General features: G+C 46.6%; 1 protein-coding gene across 1 annotated transcript in view; it reads right to left on the bottom strand.

The window, feature by feature from the left end:
* DHX40 (DEAH-box helicase 40) overlaps positions 1-26,135 on the bottom strand; it is a 92,184-nt gene that overhangs the window by 3,849 nt on the left and 62,200 nt on the right. The window contains exons 6-17 of the mRNA XM_056865030.1: positions 24,719-24,949; positions 22,632-22,698; positions 19,822-19,953; positions 17,340-17,439; positions 16,547-16,633; positions 13,720-13,902; positions 10,721-10,801; positions 9,471-9,628; positions 4,412-4,526; positions 2,137-2,245; positions 666-760; positions 455-524 (exon numbers count right to left, since the gene is read on the bottom strand). Coding sequence (XP_056721008.1) covers positions 455-524; positions 666-760; positions 2,137-2,245; positions 4,412-4,526; positions 9,471-9,628; positions 10,721-10,801; positions 13,720-13,902; positions 16,547-16,633; positions 17,340-17,439; positions 19,822-19,953; positions 22,632-22,698; positions 24,719-24,949 — 1,428 coding nt within the window. The remainder of the gene's footprint in view (positions 1-454; positions 525-665; positions 761-2,136; positions 2,246-4,411; positions 4,527-9,470; positions 9,629-10,720; positions 10,802-13,719; positions 13,903-16,546; positions 16,634-17,339; positions 17,440-19,821; positions 19,954-22,631; positions 22,699-24,718; positions 24,950-26,135) is intronic.

Raw genomic sequence — 26,135 nt, 5'->3', positions numbered from 1 at the left:
CTATTGGGGTAACTGCTGCCAAAGAAATTTATTTTTTTAATCAGCACAATGGCCAGTCAGATCGCCAATGGCCAGTCATAATCCTTACTGTGCAAAACCCCCACCTGGCCCTTCCAGTTTCTAAAAAACACTTCACAGATGCCAGAAAAGGAGCTGGGCGTGCACAGTGGTGCCCCATGGGAACCTCTGCTCGAGTCCCTGCAGAACAGTTTGAAGCCTACTGCCCTATGTTGTAGAGAGGTGGCAGAGATTGAACCTGGGCAGGGACTAAACCTGGAACCTTATGGATGCAAAGCAGGGGCTATACCACTGAGCTGTGCCCTCCCCCCAAGTTAAGACTCGTATTGGATAAGAGGCCAAGAGTGCAACAAATGCCCTCAATGGCTTCTATTTTCTCTTCTCCTAAAAGGGCCAGCTGTTCAACTTCAGCTATTAACAGAAGGCGGGATCTTACAGCTGACGAAGGGTGAACGTAGACCACGCTGCCGTGGCCATCCATGGTGCAGAACGACTTTCCTATGGACCTAGAAGGAGACACAAAAGGAGACAGTGACATCGCAGGTGCCTTCTAAACCTGTTCACGGCAAAGCCTAAAAGCCTGTCCACTACCTGTTGACTGACCACTCCCATTTGGCCACCGTTGTCCTGCCAACGATGCATCTTACCTTCGGGCGACGTTGGCAAAATAGCCAGCACAGAGGCATCGTCTCAGGAGCTCGTTTCGGGAGCCGTCGAAATGTTCTCTTGGAAAGTCTGGCAGCTATGAAGAGAACGTGCAGGTTACTGTATTTTTGTTTTAATGAAAGGGCATCTTGAGGAAGAGGAAGAAGAGACTGCAGTGCTGGCTCTTACTAAGAGCCCATTTAGATCAAGCTTCTGTATCCAAGAGCAGCCAATGTGAGGCCCGTAGAGTTCCCAAGCAGTCGTAAATAAAATCAAACAAATCAGTGTTGTGCAAGCTATCGAGTTATCAAAACAAAACAAAACAACACTAGGCTATAGTCTTATGAGCTATATTCACAATGGATGGCAATCAATGTGACAAGAAAGAAAATTACATATGCACAGCTTTCATCCGAAGAGCCCGTCCTCTTGATCTACCTCTTGCTGGGAGTCTTCTGGAGACTAGATGTACCTGACCTTCTTGGCTTTTTTTGTCCCTTGACAGAAGACTGTCTATCCCTTTACAACATAAGCATGGACTTACTTGATGAACTCTCGGGTTCGCGTTCACCTCCGTTGGGGGTTGGGTTTTTGCACTGTTGAGCTCATTATCTGTATATTATATGTAATTTGCTTTCTTGTCACATTGAGTTCCCAAGCAGGGCATGAAGCCCATGGCCTTTGCCCATTGTTAATCCCAAACAGATGGGCCTTAGAGGTAGACTGCCTTGAAACATGGAAGTTACGTCTTTCTACCATGATCCATAGCCATTGACAGGTTCCATGAACGTGTCTAATCCAAGTCTAGTCTAGTGGTCATTACTGCACTTGACCCCACTGTAATAACTGCCGGCTACCTTGTGCCCCAAAAGCTCTCACCCGCCCCTCCTAAAAGGAGATTGAGGCAGGAAACGTAAGGTTAAAATGGAGGAGAGAACCACAATAACCCTGTGAGGCAGGCTGGGCTCACAGATTGCGACTGGCCTGAGGCCGACCAGTGAGCTTTGTGCCCACCTGGAGATTTGATCCCAGATCTCTCCCCACTCTAACATGAGAGAAGCACTCCAAGCAAGGCTACTGAAGGGGGGGGATTGGTTTTTATACCCCATTTTTCTCTACTTTTAAGGAGTCTCAAAGCGGCTTACAATCACCATCCCTTCCCCACAACAGACACCCTGTGAGGTAGGTGGGGCTGAGACAGAGAGAACTGTGACTAGTCCAAGGTCACCCAGCAGGCTTAATGTGGAGGAGTGGGAAATCAAACCCGTTTGCCAGATTAGAATCTGCTGCTTGTAACCACTACACAACACTGGCTCTCATAGCCCACCATACTTGAGAAGTACACTGTTCAGACAAAGATGGAAGCAGGGGCTCTGGAGACCTGATTTTTTTAAATAGCCTTGACTATAACACCTTTGGTATGGGCTAAAGTTCAAACAACCTGGTCCTCGGACAGGACAAATGTTTACTTGCCTGCTTAAGTTTCCCAGCAATTTCCCGAAGCTGCTGTTCCACGCTGAATGCTAGTTTCAGAGCTCTCCAGTGGATCCAGTTTTTCCGACACCAACTCGAAGGGGATTTGCTGGATAGGAACAAGGGGATATGAAAAAGATTACGGAGATACCCTTTAAAGGAGGAAAGCACCAATGCAGCAAAATAAAGGGAGAAGGCAGTGGGGTGAAAAGAGGCTACGTGGGTTCATCTCAGGAGTTGGCACATCTGACTCTACCCTCCTACCTTGCAGTTTTAAAGAAAATTAGCTTCTCCCTTGCACACACACCCAGTAGACAGCCTGGGTCACTGCTTCCTTGATCCCCTTGTTTCCTCCCCCTGATTGTCTATTTCTGAGAAAGGTGGGGCAGGAAGGAGAAGGGAAAATTTAAGCTGGCAGTGCCCCTGTGAGAGAAGCAGGGCTGGTGGAGAAAGAGAAGAAGGAGGAGAAGAGTTGGTTTTTGTATGCCAACTTTCTCTCCCACTTAAGGAAGAATCAAACCGGCTTACAATCTCCTTCCTTTCCTCTCCCCACAACAGACACCCTGTAAGGTAGGTGGGGCTGAGAGAGTTCGGAGAGAACTGTGACTAGCCCAAGGTCACCCAGCTGGCTTTGTGTGGAGGAGTGGGGAAACCAACCCGGTTCACCAGATTAGCCTCCACTGCTCATGTGGAGGAGTGGGGAATCGAACCTGGTTCTCCAGATCAGGGTCCACCTTTCCAAACCACCACTCTTAATGTCGGCTCTCTCACCAGGCTGTTCTTGGCTCAGAGTCTGCCGGTTGTTGATCCCTAAGCTACATGCTGGACAGGAAGATTTGTAGAGCCAGAGATGTCTATTCAATGGGAGGAGGTGTATTCAGAAGGAAGGCAGAGATTTAAAAGACAGATCAAAGGGTGTGACATCGGGAACCGCAAATCTTTTAGCCACTGCTACAGGAAAGCCAGCGGAACAGGAAAATCAAGAACACGGCAAGAGTAATTACGTCAAACTTTTTTTAAAAAATTGTTCAAGCCAGCGATTTCTCTATCAGTAACATTACAAAGGCTTGCAGAGCAGTTCCGGAACAAAAAATTGGGAGTAAGAAATCCCCTCTTTATACAGGTGCTGGCTAGAACTAAAGCCCCAATTCACAAGTGCCATTTAAAGCGCTTTTATTTGCCCTGGCTCTCCTCCCAGTGTTGGCACTCACACGTGAAAAAGCGACTGGCCTTTTTTAATGCACAGGTAAAAAGTTTCTCCATTGCCTAATAGGGAGCTGTGGTTTGCAACCGAATGTGCTGCGTTTTATCACACAGGCATGATTTCGGTCAAGGCCCTGAATGGTTATCAGAACAAGACTCTGTCTCGGGTTGCCTCTGGGAAGCTGCCAAGGAAGACACAGTGACAATTTCCCTCCCTGGTCTTGCCCCGTTTTCACACCGCAAGTGGTATTCACAGGTATACTGTCTCTGAACATGGAGGTTCCACTTAAACTCTGGTGTCTAATTATCATTAACAGATGACTCCCCCCCTACAAAGTGATCTAAGTTTGTGAACGTCATACCTGTAAGTTAGCAAAATATGCAAACCGCAATCGTGCTGTAAAAGTATGTAAATTGTCAAAAATAAACAGCACTGGCCTTAACCTAATGACTACATCCTACTTATACAGAGTATATTTAACAGTGGGTACAATATACAATTCATCATTTAATTCATAATAAACCACAAACAATATTGAACGTTATATATAACATACAAAAATCCTATCTATAGACTATACAAGCATTCAAAAAATCATCCTGACAGGTTTTTAACATCCGACTTCCATAGTCATATATTTAATTTTTAAAGTGACAGTCCACGTCCCATAATCTGGAGCCATAAACGGATTTAAATCCGCTGGCCAAAATAGTTATTAAATCATTGTTGTCACGAACTGCAGTTGCGTATATTGAAGAACGCGGCTGTAGAAGTCGGGCACGAGAATACTTCTCTGCAGTAGCTACTTATACGCAATTGCAGTACTGGAGCTAAGCCACAGCCAGCCAGTTCATAGTCAAGGAGAAACCCTGTTCACTCCTGACCCCTTTGGAACTGGTCTCTGCAGTGGCGTCACCAAACCGCAGCACCCAACCCTCATCCGGAAGACAAAACCAAGGAGCCAAGATCTCTGGGCTAGAGCCCCCAGTTCAAAACCCCCTGGTGCCTTAAAACATTAAACTCTTTCCTGGCAAATTGTACACTCTGCCCATTCAGCTGCTAGCCGAGTACCTTGATTTGCACCGTTCAAAGATGTTGAGGAGCGTTGCAAAGTCGTCACGCCCTCCTGCTTGCAAAGACAGCTCCTGGTGGCGGCACTCTGCTTCCTCTCGCCTCTGGGGATCCCCTGATGAAAACAAAGAACCAGAATCCGTTTCTTTTTGGCATCACCTTCTCGGAACTTGTTTCTGTCCCCTAGGAACCAGTGAACAGTGACTCTTGCAGGGAGACACAAAGATAGAGAAGATCCTAGTGTTCCTTAGGACTTGGTGGCCAACGTACGGCATGGGTGCCGCAGGCGACAACAGGCGGCAGGGATCCATGGCGTGCTCGGGCTGGAGCAAGAGGGCTTACAACAGGATAGGGCCTGGCCTCCTCATGCCTGCCTCCAGCGTCCTGCACTGTTCTCCAGCTAAAGAAAAACTACACCAGGGAACTTAATGCAGGGCTGTCCGGAAAGTAACTCAGAATCTTCCGCCTCTACACAATGCAGCAGCCTGCCATTTGTTTGGAGCAGGGTGTCACACACACACACACCACCATTTCTGAAAAAGCTGGCAACGGCCACTGGTTTGTTTAGAGGCACAATTCACGGGGCGGGTTTTAACCTTCAAAGCCCTTCACCAACTGGGAGAGAAGAAGAAGAGTTGGTTTTTCTGTGGCGACTTTCTCTACCACTTAAGGAAGAATCAAACTGGCTTACAACCACCTTCCCTTCCCCTCCCCACAACAGACACCCTGTGAGGTAGGTGGGGCTCAGAGAGCTCTAAGAGAACTGTGACTGGTCCAAGGTCACCCAGCTGGCTTCACGTGGAGGAGTGGGGAAACAAATCTAGTTCACCAGATTAGCCTCCACCACTCAAGTGGATGAGTGGGAAATCAAACCCAGTTCTCCAGATTAGAGTCCGCCACTCCTAACCACTGCTCTTAACCACTACACCATGCTGGCTCCCAATGAGAGCATCGTTGAAAGACCACCTCTCCGTACAACACAACCCTCTTGCCAGTTTAGACTGGCTCAACATCTTCTGCCAGAGGTCCCCTCCTTTCTGGAGGTCTACTTGACATCAGTGGCCTCCTCTGTGTTGGCCCCAGTCTTTGGAACTGTTTGCCTAGAGAAGATGCATCGGTCACCTTCTCCAGCGAGGTTTGGGACATTAAAGAAGGCCTTTGGGAGCCCAGCAGTGTTCTGATGTGTTTTTATGGGAACAATGAATGATTCTAGACTAGAGTTAGGAGTCTGTAACTGATTTGGGGACGGGCGAATAACTCTTTGACATTGTCTTTTGGGGGAGTGGGTTGTTTTATTATGATGCCATTACTTTATGACTTTATTCTATGTCAGCTGCTTTGCACTTTGAAGCACTAGGTGGAACACCTAAAGGGTTGAACATAAGGCACACCCAATAGATTTTGGGATTGATTCCCAATGAAGGGCTACAGAAAAGCTTTCACCCTGCTGACAGCCACTTACAACAAACAACACAATCCTATGCTCCTGAAATCAAAGAGAAGGTTAGTGTGGCCTAGTGGTTAGAGTATCGGCCTAGGCTCTGGGAGACCCAGGTTCGAATCCCCATTCTGCCACGGAAGCTTGCTGGGTGATCTTGGATCAGCTGCACACTCTGTGCCAGCGTGGTGTAGTGGTTAAGAGCAGTGGCTTGGAGTGGCGGACTCTGATCTGGTGAACCAGGTTTGATTCCCCACTCCTCCACATGAAGCCAGCTGGGTGACCTTGGGCTAGTCACAGCTCTGTTAAGAGCTCTCTCAGCCCCACCTACCTCCCAGGGTGTCTGTTGTGGGGAAGGGAAGGTGATTGTAATCCGCTTTGATTCTGCCTTAAGTGGTAGAGAAAGTCGGCATATAAAAACCAACTCTTCTTCTTCTTCTCGGCTTAGCCTTCATTGTAAGGTTGTTGCGAGGAAAAAATGGAGGAGCGGAGAACAACAGTAGCCACACTGGTTCTTCCTTAGGGATAAATGAAGTAAATAAATAATAAATAAAAGTGCTGAACCTTTGTCTTTTACGTTCACTTCCTGGTCCCACACACTTGCAGCCCAATCCTAAGCAGAGTTTCACCCTTCCAAGTCCTTTGAAGTCAATGGGTTTAGAAGGGCACAAGTCTGCTTAGGACTGCACTCCCAATAATTCAGCTCAAAACTCCCTCTCACCACAACTTCCTTCTACTCACTCACAGGCTTCCCTTGAAACCCAAATTCAGGGGACACCCTTATATCAACGGGACATTTTATGAGTTCTTCTCCCCCTTCCACAACAGAATCACACTGACGTTTTGAGTGAGCGCTATTTTAAAAAGCCCAACATGCCCGTAGCTAATAAACTAAAATTTATGCCGGGTTTATTAGAATTTAAGAGACACAAGGAGAATTTAAAGAACAGATATGCAATTAAATGTGTGTGTGTGTGTGCGTGTTAAGTGCCGTCAAGTCACTTCCGATTCATGGCGACCCTATGAATCAATGTCCTCCAAAATGTCCTATCTTTGACAGCCTTGCTCAGGTCTTGCAAATTGAGGTCTGTGACTTCCTTTACTGAGTCAATCCATCTCTTGTTGGGTCTTCCTCTTTTCCTGCTGCCCTCCTCTTTTCCTAGCATGACTGTCTTCTCTAGTGACTCCTGACTTCTCATAATGTGACCAAAATACAATTAAATAAATCATATAAAATAAAATGTTTTTTATAAAATTCTGCCTAGCGGTTCAGTGTAATTAGCTCACAGCCTATTGACTAGGAGCTGTACCATTAAAGGAAGGGAAAAAGAATCACACTGAACAGCAACAACCCAACGACATTTTAAGTGAGCTGAATTGTGCATGTCTTCATGTACTTTCTTACAAAAGGAAAGTCAATTTTTAACAGGAAAATATGCAGTCCTGTGCACTGAATCCTTCTGAACAAGCATGCATCGGATCTGGCCACAAAGACTCAGCATATTAGAAGGGCTTTGGGTCCGAACAGAGGTAAGCAACCAGTTTTCATAGGAAGTAACAGCCACAAGGCCAGTCTCTGAACATGTGCAGAGTGCCTTTCTGCCACCATTCACTTGCACAATGCAGCCCCCCCCCCAACAGACACTTGTCTTTAGAGTAAAGAAGTTCCAAGAGGAAGATACCGGCTCAGTTTCAAATAGCTGAACACCAATAAATGATTAAGAATTTCCCTTGCTCTCTCTCAAAGCAAGAACGGTCTGCTTTTTGTAGACAAGCCAAAAAGTCCAGTTAATGTGTGACAGAGATAACTGGCCACCACCAAAGCACGCTGGGAGAAAAGGACAAAGGTCCTTTTGACTACAATTGCTCCGCTGTTTAAGCTGAAGCATCTGAGGGCGCCCTACACGGAGTCAGCCTATGAGACAATCTTACTCAGCACTATCTCCTCCAAGCCGCCAGCAGCGTCAGGGTCTCGGGCAAAGAAAGGTCTTTCTCTGCGCTTGCGGGCTGGCACTCAAGAATTCAACCTGGGGCCTTCTGCATGCCAAGCCTGTGCTTGACCACCAGCCCACAAGCCCCTCCCCATGACTCGTCCGCCACACCCCTCTTCTGACTGAGGGCCAAAGTACACAGGATGAAAAAAGACCGCGATCCAGATCTTCCATCACTTCAAAAAGTGTTCAGAGTAGCCACTGACAGGTCAAAAACAGATAAGGGCTTCATTGCAGCAATCCATTCCACCAGGGTTGTGTGGGTTATATTTCCCCCCTCTTGGTTTAAATTAATCCTGTCAGAGTTGCCATTTTTCCTGCAGAGCAAAACATACCAGGGCAGGGGGAGACTAATTTTGCCCTTAGGACCAAACCAGATAAGACATAGGGAGTTAGGAAAGGGCTGTGGCTCAGTGGCAGAGCATCTGCTTGGCATGCGGAATGTCCTTCAAACCCCAGCATCTCCAGCCTCAAGGACCAGGCGGTAAGTTATGGGAAAGACCTCAGCCTGAGACCCTGGAGAGCCACCACCAGTCTGAGTAGACAATACCGAACTTGGTGGACTGATGGTCTGATTCAGTATAAGACAGCTGTGTGTGTGTGTGTGTTCCATGATCCAAACTCTCACTGTTGTTTTTTTAAAGCTCAATGTTCCGGTGCACCAGGGGACCATGTTGATCCCTGAGGCTTCTTCAGGTCAGGAAAGTGGCATGGGGAAGGCTTAACACCCCACTCCCCTTATGCCAATTAGAATTAGCCCCCCACCATGTATATAATTGGGGAGGGGCTGTGTCTCAGTGGTAGAGCATCTGCTTGGCATGCAAAAGGTCCCAGGTTCAATCCCTGGCATCTCCGGTTAAAGGGACTAGGCAAGTAGGTGATGTGAAAGACCTCTGCCTGAGACCCTGGAGAACCGCTGCTGGTCTGAGTAGACAATATTGACTTTGATGAAGGGTCTGATTCAGTTTAAGGCAACTTCATGTGTTCAAGTATATAACTGCATTTGTAAAAAAAAACACTGCGAACACCAATCATGGAACTCCCAGTATCTTATCTAGTTTGGTCCTTACTAATGATGGAATGAATTGGGCTCCATTTCATTCCAAACCCCTTGCCTGGTCACCTGTCGCTAGTGAGAATTACCTCCAGGTGAGCAGGCACAAAAGGCTTGTGAAATTACAAGAAAAAATACTCCCTCTTCCCTTAAAGCTGCCACTGGGCCCAAGCCCCTGCATGTAATGGTGCAGCTCCCTCCCCCGCCCAGAGTCGCAGCATGCAATTTTCTTTCCCGCATGTTTCAGGCTCAGTTTTCCAGTCTCTTAAATGGGAATGATGCCCATATTTCATGGATGCATGTAAAAAAAGACCTGTGAGTCTTCACATTTAAACAAACAATTATTATTTGGAGATTCTGCATAAGTCACAGAATTTGATGCTGGTGCTCAGCACAGTTTCCGGTGGAGAAAAAAGGATGACTGTTTTCATGAACACAAGTTTCTTCCTTCGTGATTGGACAGTTTGTGGGGCGACACCTGCGGCAATCTTGGAGACCAAAGAAAGCAGGAGCCCAAGCGGAGGGGAAAGCAGCATCGATCAGCTGCTAAGCGTAGCCCCCGCCCATCACCATTACCTGGTCGGATGAAGAAGTTTTCTACCGACAACATGGCTGCGATCGGGAGCAGCAGATCTTCACAGCCCAGAGAAATGGACTTTATGACGGCGCACGTCAAGGTTGGAGGGAGGGGAAACTGCACCATGAACTCGCCAAGTTTGGTCATGTAACCTCTCCTGAGAGGGGAAAAGTATATTAGATTGACTGGTCTTCCCACTGGCTGCTAATCCGGGTGCTCTCTGGCAGCCGAACCTTTAGCCCTAGCAGGGGAGCTCCATAGCCAGCATAGTGCAGTAGTTAAGAGCGGTGGTTTGGAGTGGTGGACTCTGATCTGGATAACCAGGTTTGATTCCCCACTCATCCACTTGAGTGGTGGAGGCTAATCTGGTGAACTGGATTTGTTTCCCCACTCCTCCACGTGAAGCCAGCTGGGTGACCTTGGACCAGTCACAGCTCTCTTAGAGCTCTCTGAGCCCCACCTACCTCACAGGGTGTCTGTTGTGGGAAGGGGAAGGGAAGGTGGTTGTAAGCCAGTTTGAGTCTCCCTTAAGTGGTAGAGGAAGTTGGCATATAAAAACCAACTCTTCTTCATAGCTGCGGGCTCCGCCCCATGGGGGATCAGCATGATGACATCACAGCAGGCAAGAGCTCCACCCACTTACAGATCAACTTTGCAGTGAGGGCATCGCAATGAGTCCGACAGTGGATCGCTGCATACAGGCCATTAGCCAGTACTGCATGCCTGCTGGCTGGGAAAGGCCCTTTATTCCAGAAACTGCCACTGCTGCTCATGTTAGTTTTTTTCCATGAGATGCATCTACATTCTCTGCTCTGTCAGATGTCAGTTGTGAGCTCCTGATATGAACTCCATTCCCTAACGGGTGAGGCCCGATTCAGATTGGGACTGTGGTATGCAGAAGGAAGGGCCTTCAGCCTTTCCCCCTGCGCCATTTTCCAAACCTGAAATAGCCCCAGGGACACTATTTGTCCCACTGGGAAAACCTTTGTGTACCCCATCTGTGCATCTGCAGTGCCCAATGGAGCAAACAGCACCTCCCCGCAAGGCCTTTGCAGGTCAGCAAAACAGCACAGGGAGGAATGCTTAAGCCAGCCACAGTCCAAACCCGAATCGGCCCCTGCACATTTGGGATCCGAATTCCCAGTGGGGAACTTGCAGCTGACATCTAACTCAAAGTCCTCCAGGCAGACCCAGGGAGGACACGTGCAAAAGACAAAGTGTTTTTAGGCCCACACGCTCTTAAATTTACCTGTCAATGGCGCTGCATTGATAAAGCTGCTTCAAGGCTTCCAGGATGCGCCTCTCTTCTGGGCGGTCCAAATATGGAAATCTACAGAGGGGAAAAAGCATCCCATCTCTGAGGTTTGCAAAAGACCCGCTGCAGGAATACTGCCCAGTGTTAAACTATAGATAATCTGAGTTTGTTGGTAGCATCCTGGGGGTAAGGGGAATGGTACGAAAGACCATGTTGGAAAATTCAGCTGGCTCACCTCAGAAATAATTTCTAAAGCTGTGAAGACCAGACCTTTAAACTGCCCTAAATTGAAAGTTGGGATGCTTTGGGAAAGAGGCATGCACTGGCTCTCGGGTGAGTTCTCGAGCACGGTGTTTTGCAATGCAAGTATGTGTGTTTTGTTTCTATGCTGTGGGTTAAAATGTAGGCCTCTAAAGTAAGAAAGAGTGGAGCTGGATGGGTGATTGAAGTAGGTTATGATTGGATGGTAGCTGTACTCTAGGGGGCTGAGTTGACTGGTGTGTGGAGAGAGAGTTCAGTTGTTGAGTGGGAAGAGTGTAGAGTGGGTGAAGCGTCTGGAGCGTGAGATAAATCTGTGTTCTCTGTAGCAATTATTAACCTAAGAGGCAAGTAAGAAAATAAGCCTTTGTGGCTTAGTCTACTTATGGAATTTTAGAGAAAAAAGAACTGTACCTATTTGAAACCATTATGCTTATGGACTTTACTGAAACTGCTCCGCTGTTATACTTCTAAAAAAACTCTATGTTTAAGAGATCATGAGAGCCAACGTGGTGTAGTGGTTAAGATGTTGGACTAGGATTTGGGAAACCTAGGTTTGAATCCCCACTCCACTATGGAAACTTGCTGGGTGACCTTGGGCCAGTCACACGCTCTCAGCCTCGACCCTGGCAAATATTTGGATGGGAGACCTGCAAGGAATACCAGAGGCGTGACGCGGAGGCAAGCAATGGCAAACCACCTCTTAACATCTCTTTGCCTTGAAAACACTACAGGGTCACCATAAGTCAGCTGTGACTTGATGGCAAAAAAAAAGTTTAAGAGAAAACAAGTGTTTTATTTAGAGTAAAGAATCTCCTTTTAACCTGACAGCCACCTCCCCACACTGACCATTCTGTCGTTCTTCCAAATAGAACTCAGCCATCCTGTTTTTTGGGTCCAGCTAAGAATTCTAAGGCAAGAGCCTTTGATGGCAGTGGAAATAAGCAGAAAATGCTAAGGAAGGTAAGAAGGCAGCATAACCCAGGTCACCTCAGAACACCACAAAGAGGTAACTTTGCAGGTGTTGCATATAAGGAGTCTCAAAAAAAAGCAAAACATTACATTGAGTGAATTAACTAAACCAAGCAAAGTACACTAGAGGAAACTAGTGGAATATCAATAGCCTTCTGTGGACTGAAGCATCTCAGCAAATCCCCCATGGGTTCTACTAATCAGTCTGCAGCACGGTTCAGAGAATCCCAAACATGTGGTTTTGCTGTCACTCAACAGAGCTGCAGATAAATGCCCACAATAGATACTAAAAATGCACCTGAATCATTTTAGCAACATTACGGTCATCTTGCATACGTTTCCAGTTTCTGATGTGCTGAGCTTGCACACAGCTAAAAGGTTGACATTCCAGACGTCCAAACTGATCATGATCTTTAGGAGGAAAAAAATCCATTGGCAGCAATAGGACTCTTCCAAATAAGCATGCTTAGAAATATGACCTGAGGCAGCAGTCCTTCACAGAACCCAGCCGCCTGAATGTCACAGATTTCAAGTGTGTGAGCAGAACTGCTTCCGCAGCGAGACTAGTTGTCCCCTAAATCCCTTAATGCTCACTGAGAAGGATTTCTTCCACATCCAAGGAGTGTCTTCTCGCCTGTTACTCAGCAACACACGATTGTGCTAGCCTGATTCCCATTACAGATTTTCTTCTGGGTACTGACAACCCATTGAGAACAGAAAGATTCCAGACCAATGTTGGTGATCAGCTGGAGTCCAACGTGAAATCATGCACCAACTGCAGGAACGTCATGCCCATAAACAAGAGCTGACATCACTGTTTCCCTCTCAGACATCAGTGGATTCCCCTGCTTACATACACAAAGCTGCCTTATACTGATTCAGACCATCGGTCCATCAAAATCAGTATTGTCAATTCAGACTGGCAGGAGTTCTCCAGGGTCTCAGGCAGAGGTCTTTCACCATCTGCCAGTGTGGTGTAGTGGTTAAGAGCCGTGGTTTGGAGCGGTGGGCTCTGATCTGGAGAACCGGGTTTGATTCCCCTCTCCTCCACATGAGTGGCAGAGGCTAATCTGGTGAACTGGATTTGTTTCCCCACTCCTCCACACGAAGCCAGCTGGGCGACCTTGGGCTAGTCACACTCTCTCAGTCCCACCTACCTCACAGGGTGTCTGTTGTGGGGAGGGGAAGGGAAGGTGATTGTAAGCCGGTTTGATTCTTCCTTAAGTGGGAGAGAAAGTTGGCATATAAAAAACAACTCTTCTACTTCTTCTTACCTGGAACTTTTAATGGGAAATGCTGGGGATTGAACCTAAGACCTTCTGCACACAAAGCAGGGGCTCGTCCACTGAGCCACAGCCCTTCCCCTTAATGGTGGTGCAAAGTGCCTTCAAGTCACAGCTGCCTTATGGCAACCCCGTAGGGTTTTCAAGGCAAGAGTCAAACAGAGGTGGTTTGCCATTGCTTGCCTTTGCATAGCATCCCTGGACTTCTTTAGGGTATCTCCCATCCAAGTACAAACTAGGGCCCACCCTGTTTAGCTTCTTTACTTTAATGATCCTGCTTGAATGACCAATAGGTCTTAAAAGCAGGACCACACTAGAGCACCATGGCCAAATTATTTAACATTTAATATATCCCCCTTCTTCTTTAAAATAGGCCAAAATATTTACTGCTTAGCTTCTGAGATCGGGCTAGCCTTCTGACCTGCTGGTGCCGCTTAAGATCCCCCGTTCCCTCTTTGGTCCACCCAGAAGACATGCTACCTTATGACATTGTGGATTGCGAGGCACTTCAAGGTGAGGACCACAGATGTCAAGCTGGTTCGTTTAATCTCTGGGACCATGTGGTCAGGCATACACTCCTCCCAGAATTCCTTGCTGTACACTCGATAGCATTTCCCAGACGCTGTTCTTCCAGCTCGTCCTGCTCGTTGTAATGCTTCACTCCTGAAAGACCAGTAGGAGGGGAGAAAAATCCCTCATTTGTTTACATTTATAACCTGCATGCCAAAAAGCTGTAGGGAGAGGCCATTAATCTGAACCAGGTATTTTATATACTGAAAACTGCGAAAAACATTATTCCATAGAATCACAGAGTTAGAAGGGATCACCAGGGTCATCTAGTCCAACCCCCAGTACAATACAGGAAGTTCACAGCTACCTCCCCCCCACCCCCAGTGACCCCTACTCCATGCCCTCTCATGATCTGCCTATGGTCATAGAATCAGCATTGCTGACAGATGGCCATCTAGGCTCTGCTTAAAAACCTCCAGGGAAGGAGAGCTTACCACCTCCCGCGGAAGCCTGTTCCACTGAGGAACCACTCTAACTGCTAGAGAATTCTTCCTAATGTCTAGACGGAAACTCTATTGATTTAATTTCTTGTTGACAAAATATTCCATGGATGGTCGGCAACTCGGTTGGAAAGGCATTGCTCTGGCTTGGCACTAGAAATTTTTCTTTCAACGTACAATGATCTAACTTGGCCAAAATTGTCCCTAAGAATTTTTGCCTTGGGGAATGATATAGTGGGCAAACAAAAGTGTAATGGCATAGGTCTTCCAGTTCTGAGCCTCCGCACTGGGCAACTGGACTTTGGGAATAGCGTCCTTCCAGCATAGCCGTCTATGTTGTTTGAAAACGGATCGATGTATAGGCTGAACGTAATTTGAAGAAGGTAATCATAGACAGGTAGTATGCTCTAGAATTATCTACTTGCAAGTGTGATTTATTATGTGAGTATTTCTCTGGCCCAGTTCACACATGCAGGAGAACAAGGCAGTAGAATTGCTGCCCTACTTCAGATTGCGGCAGTGGATTCTGGCTTTAAATTTTTTTTACACAAAAAATATATATAACCTATGCTGTAGAACAAGTCTGAAATCCAAAACACACCACAATGGCCAGCTATAATTAGATACGTTGTTATAAAAATGAAATAAACTGCATCAGTATCTACCAACCATATGCATGTATTGAAAAAACAATGAGTCACATCGTAATTAACATGAAAATACAATATACAGTCAAACACACACACAAAATAAATAACTCTTAAAGAGTCACACTCCAGTGTATCAAGCCCCCCAGAGTCTGATAAGTAAGTAGAAGCAACTACGTCTGATTGTATATTGTATTTTCAAGTTAATTACGATGTGACTCACGTGGTTGTTTTTTCAGTACATGCATATTGTTGGTAGATATCCATGCAGTTTATTTCGTTTTTATAACAATGTATCTAATTATAGTTGATCATTGTGCTGTGTTTTGGATTTCAAATATTTCTTTTTTGCATGACGAACTTCACACAAGTAGAAAACTAGCACAGAAAGGTGAAAGGGTCTACCAGCTCTCTCTGCTTGCAGTGCCGGGTTTCTATCTGCAGAGAGGTCTCTGAGCAGGTCCAACACACGACCTTCCACCTGCCAATCTGAAGTGATGGAGTTCAGTTGACCCCATCTGGTCCCTTCCCCCCTCCTTCTCCTGCATGGGTGTACGATGCCTCTGTTGGCTACTGCCAGTTGAGCCGGAGCGCCTTCCTCAAGAATAAAGCAGCAAGCGGTGGCTCACAGCAGTGAGAGAGCCTGACCTGAATCTTTTTAGGAGTCAGGGACCAACACATGGCCTGCTTTGCTCAACTGAAACAAGGAGGTTTCTTTGGCTAGTATCCTCTGCAGTCTCCTCCTTCCTAGAGCTGCATAGTAGTCCATGGGATGAATCCTCAAGGCTCCAGGTTCCTGCCCCACATCCCCCTTGGCTCATGATGAGCGTGAGCTCCCAGGGCCAACTGCTGGAAACAGGAATGTGGGCTGCTGGGTGGGACCCTGATCCAATCCAGCAAAGCGATTCCTATGTCCCATCCATTTGTGCAGTTTTGCTAAGTGTTTTTTTTTTACCCACATACATCATCTGGATTACTCTCTGTCTTCTCACTTCAAATAACATATTTTCGCATGAGCTTGGTGGATGTCACATGGATGTCTGCCTCAATGTCCACCTGTCACCTCATCTTCTCTTTCCACCCAACATGGCAGCCTGTGGCAGGTTCATAGTTCATACGGTTCCTTCCCCAGCCAGAGAACGGCAACCTGTTTCTTAATTTTTTTTACTATTTGATTTATATCCCGACCTCTCCCAGTCAAGGCAGGCTCAGGGTGGCTTCCAACAACTACACATTATAAAAATATACAATATAAGTTAAAAACATACAATTGAAACTATAAAGCCCAATTTGCTTACAAGATGGCACTCTAATTTCTCTCTCTCTCTCTCGTGTGTGTGTGTGTGTGTGTGTGTGTGTGTGTGTGTGTGTGTGTGTGTGTAAAGTGCCGACCCCTTTTGGGGTTTTCATGGCAAGAGACTAACAGAGGTGGTTTGCCAGCGCCTTCCTCTGCGCAGCAACCCTGGTATTCCTTGGTGGTCTCCCATCCAAATACTAACCAGGGCTGACCCTGCTTAGCTTCTGAGATCTGACGAGATCGGGCTAGCCTGGGCCATCCAGGTCAGGGCTCTCTCTCATACACACATGCTAACTATGCTAAGAAGGAAGGGAAGGAAAAAGGGAAGGAAGAGAAAGGAAGAGGAAACTTACTTGGAAATGGGGACCACCTCCAGCATGTCCAAGCCCACTCTCGGGTTATGGTTGACTTGCTTCACAAACCCACTGTCAACCACATACCTTCAGGAGGGAAACACAAGCGTGACTCAGGTGGTAAATATCAGAGAGTTCCTAAATTCCCAAGACCAATGCCAGGCTCCCAAACCCAGTCGGCCTGAAGAGGAGTCAATAAGGCCCAGGAATTCCCCCGAAGGTGATAGAAGGTAGAAATTGTACTTTGACCAAACTTCCTGAGGCAGGGCTTTGACCGCTGTGGTCTTTTGCGGTACTAACCAAGTTCATTTTTCTGTTCTTAGAGGGTGGATGTTTTGAGTGTGCTCTATTTAGCATATTCTATTATGAGTGGCTGGTGTACTTTATATTATTTGATACCACTATTGTGTTTTACCATTTGGGTAAGCCAGTTTTTGTATGAAGCAGAATGAAAGCAATATATTCTAAGACTAAATAAAGAAAATATTTAAAGTGGGGAGGGGCCATGGCTCAGTGATAGAGCATCTGCTCGACATGCAGAACATCCCAGGTTCAATCCCCAGCATTTCCAGTTAAAGGAACCAGGGAAGTAGGTGATGTGAAAGACGCCTGCCTGAGACCCTGGAGAGCCACTGCCAGTCTAAGTAGGCAATACTGACTTTGATGGACCAAGGGTCTGATTCAGTAGAAGGCAGCTTCATGTGTTCAAAATCCTAATGTCAGCTCACAGCCCAGAAGCCAGCGCCGTCAGCCCTCACTGCTTCTCCTGATCAAAACAGGCAGAACAGCTCACCTGATTCCATCAATGGTCAGAGACGTCGCTGCAATGTTTGTGGACACCACACACTTTCTGATACCTGGTGGAGGAGGGAGAAATATTCTCCTCTGCTCATCTAAAAAAAGAAGAGAAAATCCAGGAGGGGAGGAGGTAGAGGATAAAGCCAAGTTGCTAGGTTTTAAAGTAAATAAATAACAAAAATAATTAATAATGCTGCTTCTATGGAGCAGAGGCACTAAGTTGAACATTTTCTGTAATAATGCACAAAAAATGGACAGACTCTGCCACCGTGGAGCTGATCATCTAACCTATGACAGAGGGAGAGGCGAGGGGTTAACAAGGGATGCTTCAGACTCACAGGGCAGGCCTGATATTATTCAATACCGACAGACATGGTGTATCACACACCATTAGGAATTGTGGTGCGTGGTAGTTGTAGACATGCGCAGCCACAGTCATGTGCCTTTGCTTTAAGAGACAGACTATTTATTATCACACACAAAAAAGTTAATCACAGAAATGCCACTAGTTAGTGCCCCAATACTGCCATCTATCTACAATCTCTGCATACAGTAGTGATCGCGAGCAGGCATGCCTAGAAGCAGCAATCAAGAACACGGCTGGCTGATGTTTCAGAGCCCTCCGCCAGCCACCATGAGGGCCAACCCCCGAACCTGAGTCTCAGGGCCAAAGCTTGATAGGCCTAGGCTAAAAGTGCCACCGAAGAAGTTGTATTTATGTATGTATTTATTATCACCGTCAACAGCCAGCATAATTAAAATATAACCAAACAACAATAATTCCAATAACCCATCATTTCTGATCACATGGTTTACAAATACTAAAAATCCCAAGTAAAAACTGTACAGCTTAATACAATAAAATATATCTACTTCCCCAATGAAGCACGAATAGATTTCGCTACTGTGCAAAATTGAGCAACCTTCTCCACAGTCATCTGCTAAAAAAATAATAAGGTAGGATTTTGCAGTTCTGCCTCGGAATTTCCGTAAAATGGGCAGGAGCAGCTCGTCACACAATTCCTTATTGAAAGGACAGCGTAAAAGAATGTGCCCTGTCAATTTCATTTTCACATACAGAGTTTTCTAGCAACTCAGAGGGCAGAACATTAAATCACACCTGAGTGAAAGCTGTTCTTGTTTTTAGCATTGCAATATTTCCCCAAGATTACAAATAGGAAATATGGACTGATTGGTTTGGGCCAGCATTGCCAAGAGCCCTTTACTGGTCCACGGGGGCTGCGAGCTGCAAGTACAAGAAAAAGCTGTCGCACGACACAGATGCAATTAAATCTCTTCAAATGTTTTACTGCAACGCCCTCCTTCCCTCCCATTTCTTGAACCAGATCTATGGTTTGTTTGTCTCCTATAGAGTGTCACTCTTTGCCTTAGCAGCTAAGAAAATTCGGGCTAAAGCTGTATTTAATCAGGGCACAATGCATTTAAAGGTAAAGGTTTGACCCATGGGGTGACGTCACATCCCTACGTTTACTAGGCAGACTATGTTTATGGGGTGGTTGGTAATGTCTACACGTTACCCCCAGCAAGTGGGTGCTGATTTAATTATTAGCTTTTTTGGGGTCAGACTGCTTTAATATTATTTATGACTGGGTTTTATACGACATATTGTAATGGCCTTAGGCCGCAAACAATAAACTTTATCGTATCGAATCATCAAAAATAAATCAGCACTTTCCTACGGTTTGTTCTCCAAAAAAAAAAAGGTCAGGCCCTGACACACACACACACACACACACACACAAAGAGCTGGCATCACAATCCTTCAGGAAGTTTCTTCTGCAAGAGCTTCCATACCAAGCTGGAAGCCTGTCCTAAATGCATCTTTTAAATGGACCAAGAGCTGCTTACAAAGTAAGAAAATCAATCTGGGATTTTAAAAGGAATCGATACCAAAAAAGGCTTGGGCACCTCCATAAAAGTTAGGTAGAGAAGACCTGAGACAGTTTCTAACATGCAATTCTGAGCTTCAACCTCTTGGTCATCTGCAGCTGTTAGCACGCTGCATTCTTTTATTATCTTGGGGGTAGACAGGGAGGGAGGTGGCACAATGGGCATCAGAAATTTAGCACGATCAGGAGAGCCACTATCAACTTCTGTCTGCTCAGACCCCTCCCTCCAGTTTCCGAGGCCGCCCCCTAGACACTGCTCTTATGCTTTCATTCTTTAACAATCATGAAGACTAGAAACCTTCCCCCAAACAAAGCTGACATTCCAGGATGCTACACCCCATAGTGATTTCTGAACGATGTATATATTTAGAATACTTATACTCAGCTTACGCTGAGTGACCTTGGGCCAGCCACACACACTCTCAGTCTAGCCTACCTCACAGGGTTGTTGTGAGGATAACAAGGAGGCAAGGAGAACGATGTAGGCGGCTTTGGGGAGAAAGGCAGGGCATGAAGCAAATAAAGGAATCAAAGGCACAACGCCGTTATTGAGACATGCAAACCCACCTGTTGCCATTGACCCGTACAACGGCAGCAGGAGGAGACCTTCGACTGAGCCATCTTTCACGTCAAGAGAGTAGTCGATGGCCTCGGCTTTCTGGAACAACAGCTCACAAGCCCTCTCGATCTCAGACTGACCTGAAACAAAAGCACAAGAATCAACTCCAAGATCGAACTGGGATTCCGGAAACTGGAATTCTGTGCTTTGGCAACTCAGATTCTGCAACCTGTATACAATAGGCCAGTTCGGCAGATTTGCACACTTTCTCCTGTAATTTTGCCATTTTAAACCATTCTGCAAATCACAAAGAGTAAGAAGCTACATAGGGTACAAAAAATCTCCCCCGTTCTGCCCCCCAAAGACCTGGGAATCTTACTCAGTCAGCCCTCCTGAGATTTCAGCTTGACTTTCTTACGTACTGAGAGCCAGCATGGTGTAGTGGTTAGAGTTAAGGACTAGGATCTGGGAGCCCCAGACTGAAAATCCCAATTTGCCATGGAAGCCTGCTGGGTGCCTTTGGCCAGTAGCACACTCTCAGCCTAACCTACCTCATAGTGTTGTTGTTGGGAGGACAGAACAGAGAGAATGGTGTAAGCCACTATGGGTCAGTGGTGAGAACAGTTGGGTATAAATGAAGTTTAAAAAAAATTGAAGTTAAAAAATTGTTACAGCTATAAAGGTTAGGAACGTGGGTTGTTAAAAGCAAAAGCTAAGAGCCAGTGTATTGTAGTGGTTAAGGTTTTGGACTAGGATCTGGGAATTCCAGGTTCAAATCCCCACTCTTCCATGGAAACTTGCTGGGTGACCTTGGGCCAGTCACACACTCTCAGCCTCGACCCTGGCAAGTATTTGGATGGGAGACCTTCCAAGGAATACCAGGGTCGTGACGCGGAGGCAGGCAATGGCAAACCACCTCTGAACTTCTCTTGCCTCGAAAACTCCATCAGGGGTCGCCATAGGTCAGCTGTGACTTGATGACAAAACACACACACAAACACTCACGATTCTCACTTAGCAGAGCTGTGCGTCCAACGCCACACTTGAGCGCCTTGTAGAATCACATCATCACACAGGCTGAGCAATGGGACTGGCTTCGCAGAAACCACAGAGGACTTCCACAAACCAGCTGAGTCCTGCCAGCAGACAGTGCGCCAAACCCATTGCTTTGGGTCAAGCCCAAAGACAGTCTTCAGTACAGAACCCAGTGTGTGTGTGTGTGTGTGTGTGTGTGTGTGTGTGTGTGTGTGTGTGTGTGTGTGTCAACCCTTGTGGCCCACCCCCAGCTCTGGTCAAAAGAGAGAACTGCCAAGGAAACCAGATGCACCATCAAGGGATAACAATACTGAAGAAAGGCTGTCAATCAATGGCAGAGCACCCACTTTGCATGCGGAAGGTCTACCAGGTAGCAGACGTTAGAAATATCTTGCATTACCCGAGACTCTGGAGAGCAGGCAATGTAGAATTTGAAGGACTTATGATATGACCTAGATGGCCCAGGCTAGCCTGATCTCATTAGATCTCAGAAGCTAAGCAGGGTTGACCCTGGCAAGTATTTGGATGGGAGACCTCCAAGGAGTACCAGGGTTGTGGGGCAGAGGCAGACAATGGCAAACCGCCTCTGAGTGTCTCTTGCCTTGAAAACCCCACCAGGGGTTGCCATAAGTCAGATGTGACTTGACGGCAAAATAATAATAATGATGATGATCTGACTCAGTACACACAGCTTTATAACAGGGCCCTTTACCACAATGGTACCAGGTTCAATTCCCTGTCATTTCCTTTACTTTAATGATACTGTTCATATGGCCAATTCGGCCCTGAACAAGGTCACGCTGAGACCAAAATAAAAACTAAAAAGGGGAAAAAAGGAACTAGCTAAATAACTCATAAGGAAATTAGTATTTTTTAATTTTAATTGACTGGGAAAGAAATTTGGCAACTACCAATGTAGTATTAAAATCCACCCCCGCTAAAAGATTATCCAGTTTAGAGACAGATTCCTGAATAAAAGGCTTTATCCATCTGTCTCTAGCCTCGTTGAGTAAGTCACAGCTAAACAAGGAATGCTGAAGAGTGTCTATTTGGCCAGAACCACACTGACATACCCTCTCACAGTTCGGTACCCTATTTAAATGACCTATTAACTCCCCTGATGGGATGGCATTCAGTCTAGCCAGCATAAATAATTGTCTGTATCGCGGGCTCCCCTGTCATTTCCAGTTCAGGGATCTCAAGTAGTTGAGAAAAACTGAGACCCTGGAGAGCCATTGCCAGTAGACAGAATTGGACTGGATGGACCAAATGGTAGAAGGCTGCTCATGAGGGCAGTTCTGTGATGGGAGCACCTGCATTGTTTGCAGGTGGCCTACCTTATGGGGCTGTTGTCATAATGCATTATCAGTGCTTGGAATGTTGAAAGCTAAATATAAATGCCAAGGATTATTATAAGGTTCTTTTACTGATTATGAATCTTTCCTGTTTTATGTTTCAACTTTGTAAAGCACCTTCAGCGTTTTGCCAAAGTGCATCCTATATAAATATCTTCTCTGCTGCTGTCTGCTTATTTAAAACATAGACAACACGTCATGCCAGCTCTCCAGCACTGCACGGCAACAGCGCCGCTCTGCCCGCTCTTCCTTCCCTCCCCAAGTGAGCAGCTTTTCCGGAGTGCGAAATGCTGGTCAAGAGAGAAAACACAGGGAATTCGTTTGGGCACAGAATAAGGCCGGCCTCCAAGAAGCAACTCCTTTTATTGCTTTTACTGGTGAAAGCAATTTTCCGCCATTGAACTTTGGGAGACAAGGCGGAAACTCACCAGTCAGAAAAACCAGGATGTCCCCAGTCGAGCCGTTCAAGTGGGTGTCCAAGGTCACTTTGACTGTCTGAAACGACACAGATCAATAGGATTAGGGCCTTGGCTTAGATCCCCTTTTACACAAACTGATAAAACATGAGTTCGCTTCTCCCTCCAACAACTGCAGTAATTTACTGGTGCAAATGAAGAAAAACCATGCTTTGCTGCTGAAGAGATGAGGGTCTCACATACCTTACATTTCCTCCGTGGCAAAGACTCCCCTGATGGCCTGGGGAATCTGTATGTGGCACTTTGTAGTCACCTAGCGGTGACATCAGACCCTCCCTTTCCCAAGGTCCTCTTCCCAATAGGAAGAGCACGAAACTGGAACTCCGTCAGGAATTGCCAGGGCCCAAGAGACCACAGATCAGCATAAACACTATTTCTCTATGGCGTTTACTGTCAGCCTGCCCCCAAATTCCCCTGCAGTTTTTTTCTAAACATAAGAAGAGCCCTGCTAGATCAGACCAGTGGTCCGTCTGTACTATTTCGTTGATGCCCACTCGGCCATTTAAAACTATCATATTGGTCTTAAGAACAAAAGTCCAGGATTTTCAAACCTGCAGGATTAATTTTATCATCCTTGGAGGATCTTTCATAGAAATAGAAGTAACCCACATCTTTTGTTTCACTTTCGGTGAGTCTCACTGAGGCCAGCCAAATTTATCCTTCTTCCCAATACAAGCATTAAAGTCCCCTGCCATCAGAATTTTTACCCTAGGGTACAGGTTGGATCAGTAGTCCATCTAGTCCAGCATCCTGTCTCACACATGAGCTGTGGTTTGGAGTAGTAGATTCTGATCTGGAGAGCCGGGTTTCATTCCCCACACCTCTACATGAGTGGCGGAGGCTAATCAGGTAAACTGGATTTGTTTCCCCACTCCTACACACGAAGCCAGCTGGGTGACCTTGGGCTAGTCACAGCTCTCTCATCCCCACCTACCTCACAAGGTGTCTGTTATGAGGAGGGGAAGGGAAGGTGATTGTAAGCCAGTTTGAGTCTTCCTTAAGTGGTAGAGAAAGTCGACATATAAAAACCAACTCTTCTTCTTCTACATGTCATAAACTGCTAGCAAGAATTCTGACATACGCCTATATCATTATCCCTCACAGGGGTCCCCGACCTTTCTGAGCCTGGGGGCACATTTGGAATTCTGACATCGCATGGTGGGCACTGCCACAAAATGGCTATTGCAGGAGGTACAGCCAGCCCCAAAATGGCTGCAGCAACTTACCTTCAGTCTCCTCCATGAATTTGTCTCATAGGGAGATCTGGGTTCTAATCCTTCCTCAACCACTGCACTCGCTGGATGACCTTGTCTGAGTCACTTACCTCACAGGGTTGTTGCGAGGATGTACCTGTCACATTTTTATTACAACCTTCCTCTAAGGTGCTCAGGAGAACGTACCAGGTTCTGCCCCACCCCTCCATTTTGCTCCAACACCAGCCCTGATAAGTAGAGGCTAGGCTGAGAGAAAGTGACTTGTCTGGAGCCAGGGCTGAGCAGGGAATTGAACCCAGAACCCACCAGGCCCAGTCTGACACTTCCCACACACCAACATCATTGGCTTCCACCTTCTAGCCACCCGTTCAGCTCAATAACCAGTACCCAACCCCAGCTCTCCGGTGAAGGAGAGGAGAGCCATACCCTGTGGGTCTTTGGAGAAAGAAGAAGAGTTGGTTTTTATATGCCAACTTTATCTTTTAAGGAAAATCAAACCGGTTAACAGTCCCCTTCCCTTCCTCTCCCCACAACAGACACCTTGTGAGTTAGGTGGAGAGTTTGGAGAGAACTGTGACTAGCCCAAGGTCACCCAGCAGGCTTCATGTGGAGGAGTGGGGAACCATGGGCTAAAAATGTCAGAGATGAGGGGTGAAGAGAGAATCCCATCAACTGGCCCTGTGAGGTCATACACAGCCTGCATTAAGCCACCCCACAGATTGCCAGTGTGCCCCACTGAAGAGGGCTGCCATATCTCTCGTCTCCCAATGCTTAAAAGTGAGAAACCCAACATTACACAAATCAGTCCGATCAGCAAGCAGGCACCTCTGTCACGTAAGCAGAGCTCCCAGCATCCCTCGGTCCCACGAAGCCACAGAAGATCTCCTTCACTGGGTAGCTCCTTCCTGGGATGTCCACCACCAAGCAGCCACCGAAGAACTCGGAAAACTTGCCAGTGTCCAGGGTGGCGGACATGACCACCACCTTGAGAGGTTTCTTTCTGCCAGGGGGTTCCTTCTTGAGGAACATTTGCTTCAGCAAGCCAAAGAGGATGTCCTGATGAGGAAAGGGGGGTGGGGGAAGGGCAAAGAAGCAAGAGAAGGACTTGTAAGATCCCCAGGGATGGGTGGAAGGCTTCAAGGACATCCCAGGGACAGAGTGACCGGCTGCCCACAAGCCTCCCGCTCACATGCACAAATCAAGCCTGTATGACCCTAGCCGCAGGGCCATATTAAGGGTTGCAGCTGCAGCCAAAGCAACAGTTGGAAAAAGCCTGCACAGCCAATCAAATCTCCAATAGTCAATCAGAAGCCTTGCCGGGCAAAAGCCGTGCCTGGCCCCACCCTCTTTCTAGAAACATTTGGTGGGAACCAGAAAACATGTTGGCAGGCACCATGGCACCCATGGGCACCAAGTTGCGGACCCCTGTGTTAAACATTGATTAAGGAGGACAGTCAGGAGCTTTCCTGCACTGATCCTTCCCACCCTTCCACTTTTGTGCTTTGATGTGACCCGATTTTAAATACAAAAGCAAAGCAATCGGGCAGGGTGCCGACCCACACGTCCCCCTTGCCAAACTCGTTCCATTCTCCTCTAGCTATGTATGTATGTATGTATGTATTTGCAACGCTTAGACCCTGCCTTTCTGCCCTCATCAGGGCCACCAAGGTTGTGTGTGTGTGTGTTAAGTGCCGTCAAGTCGCTTCCGACTCATGGCAAACCTATGAATCAATGTCCTCCAAAACGTCCTATCTTTAACCTTTCTTTCCTTGTATCCCTTAGAAGCTCCTTGATCCATTGATCTTGAGCAGCGTTATTTTAATTCTAATGTTTGAGGGATGTAAGCACTGAAATAAATCTTGCCACTGACAATGTAGCCTTGGGGTCCCTGTCACTTAATGAAAAAGCATTATGTCAGACACAGAGGCATTAGATTAATATGTTAAAAGGGGGAAGATATAATGTGATCTAAGTTCCTCATAAAAGCGGCATTCGAAAAGGGCATGAGCTAGTTAATCAATAGAGCCAGAAGGGCAAGGACAGGTCCTTTCTGGATATGGTATATTCAAAATTCTGCCCTGCATAACCATAGAGGGGATAGTGTTCAGCCCAGCTTAACAGACGGCTCTAGAAAGACAAGGCATTGTCAAATAATAAGTATAAGCGGGCAAACCATATGGTGGTGGTATTCTGAAAAACTGAGATGAACAAACGTGGCGAGCCTATCTTTAACAGCCTTGCT

The sequence above is a fragment of the Euleptes europaea genome, chromosome 19, assembly GCF_029931775.1.
Source record: "Euleptes europaea isolate rEulEur1 chromosome 19, rEulEur1.hap1, whole genome shotgun sequence".
NCBI lineage: Eukaryota > Metazoa > Chordata > Lepidosauria > Squamata > Sphaerodactylidae > Euleptes > Euleptes europaea.
The sequence above is the reverse complement of the archived record's forward strand: the minus strand, read 5'-3'. Positions and strand labels throughout refer to the sequence as shown.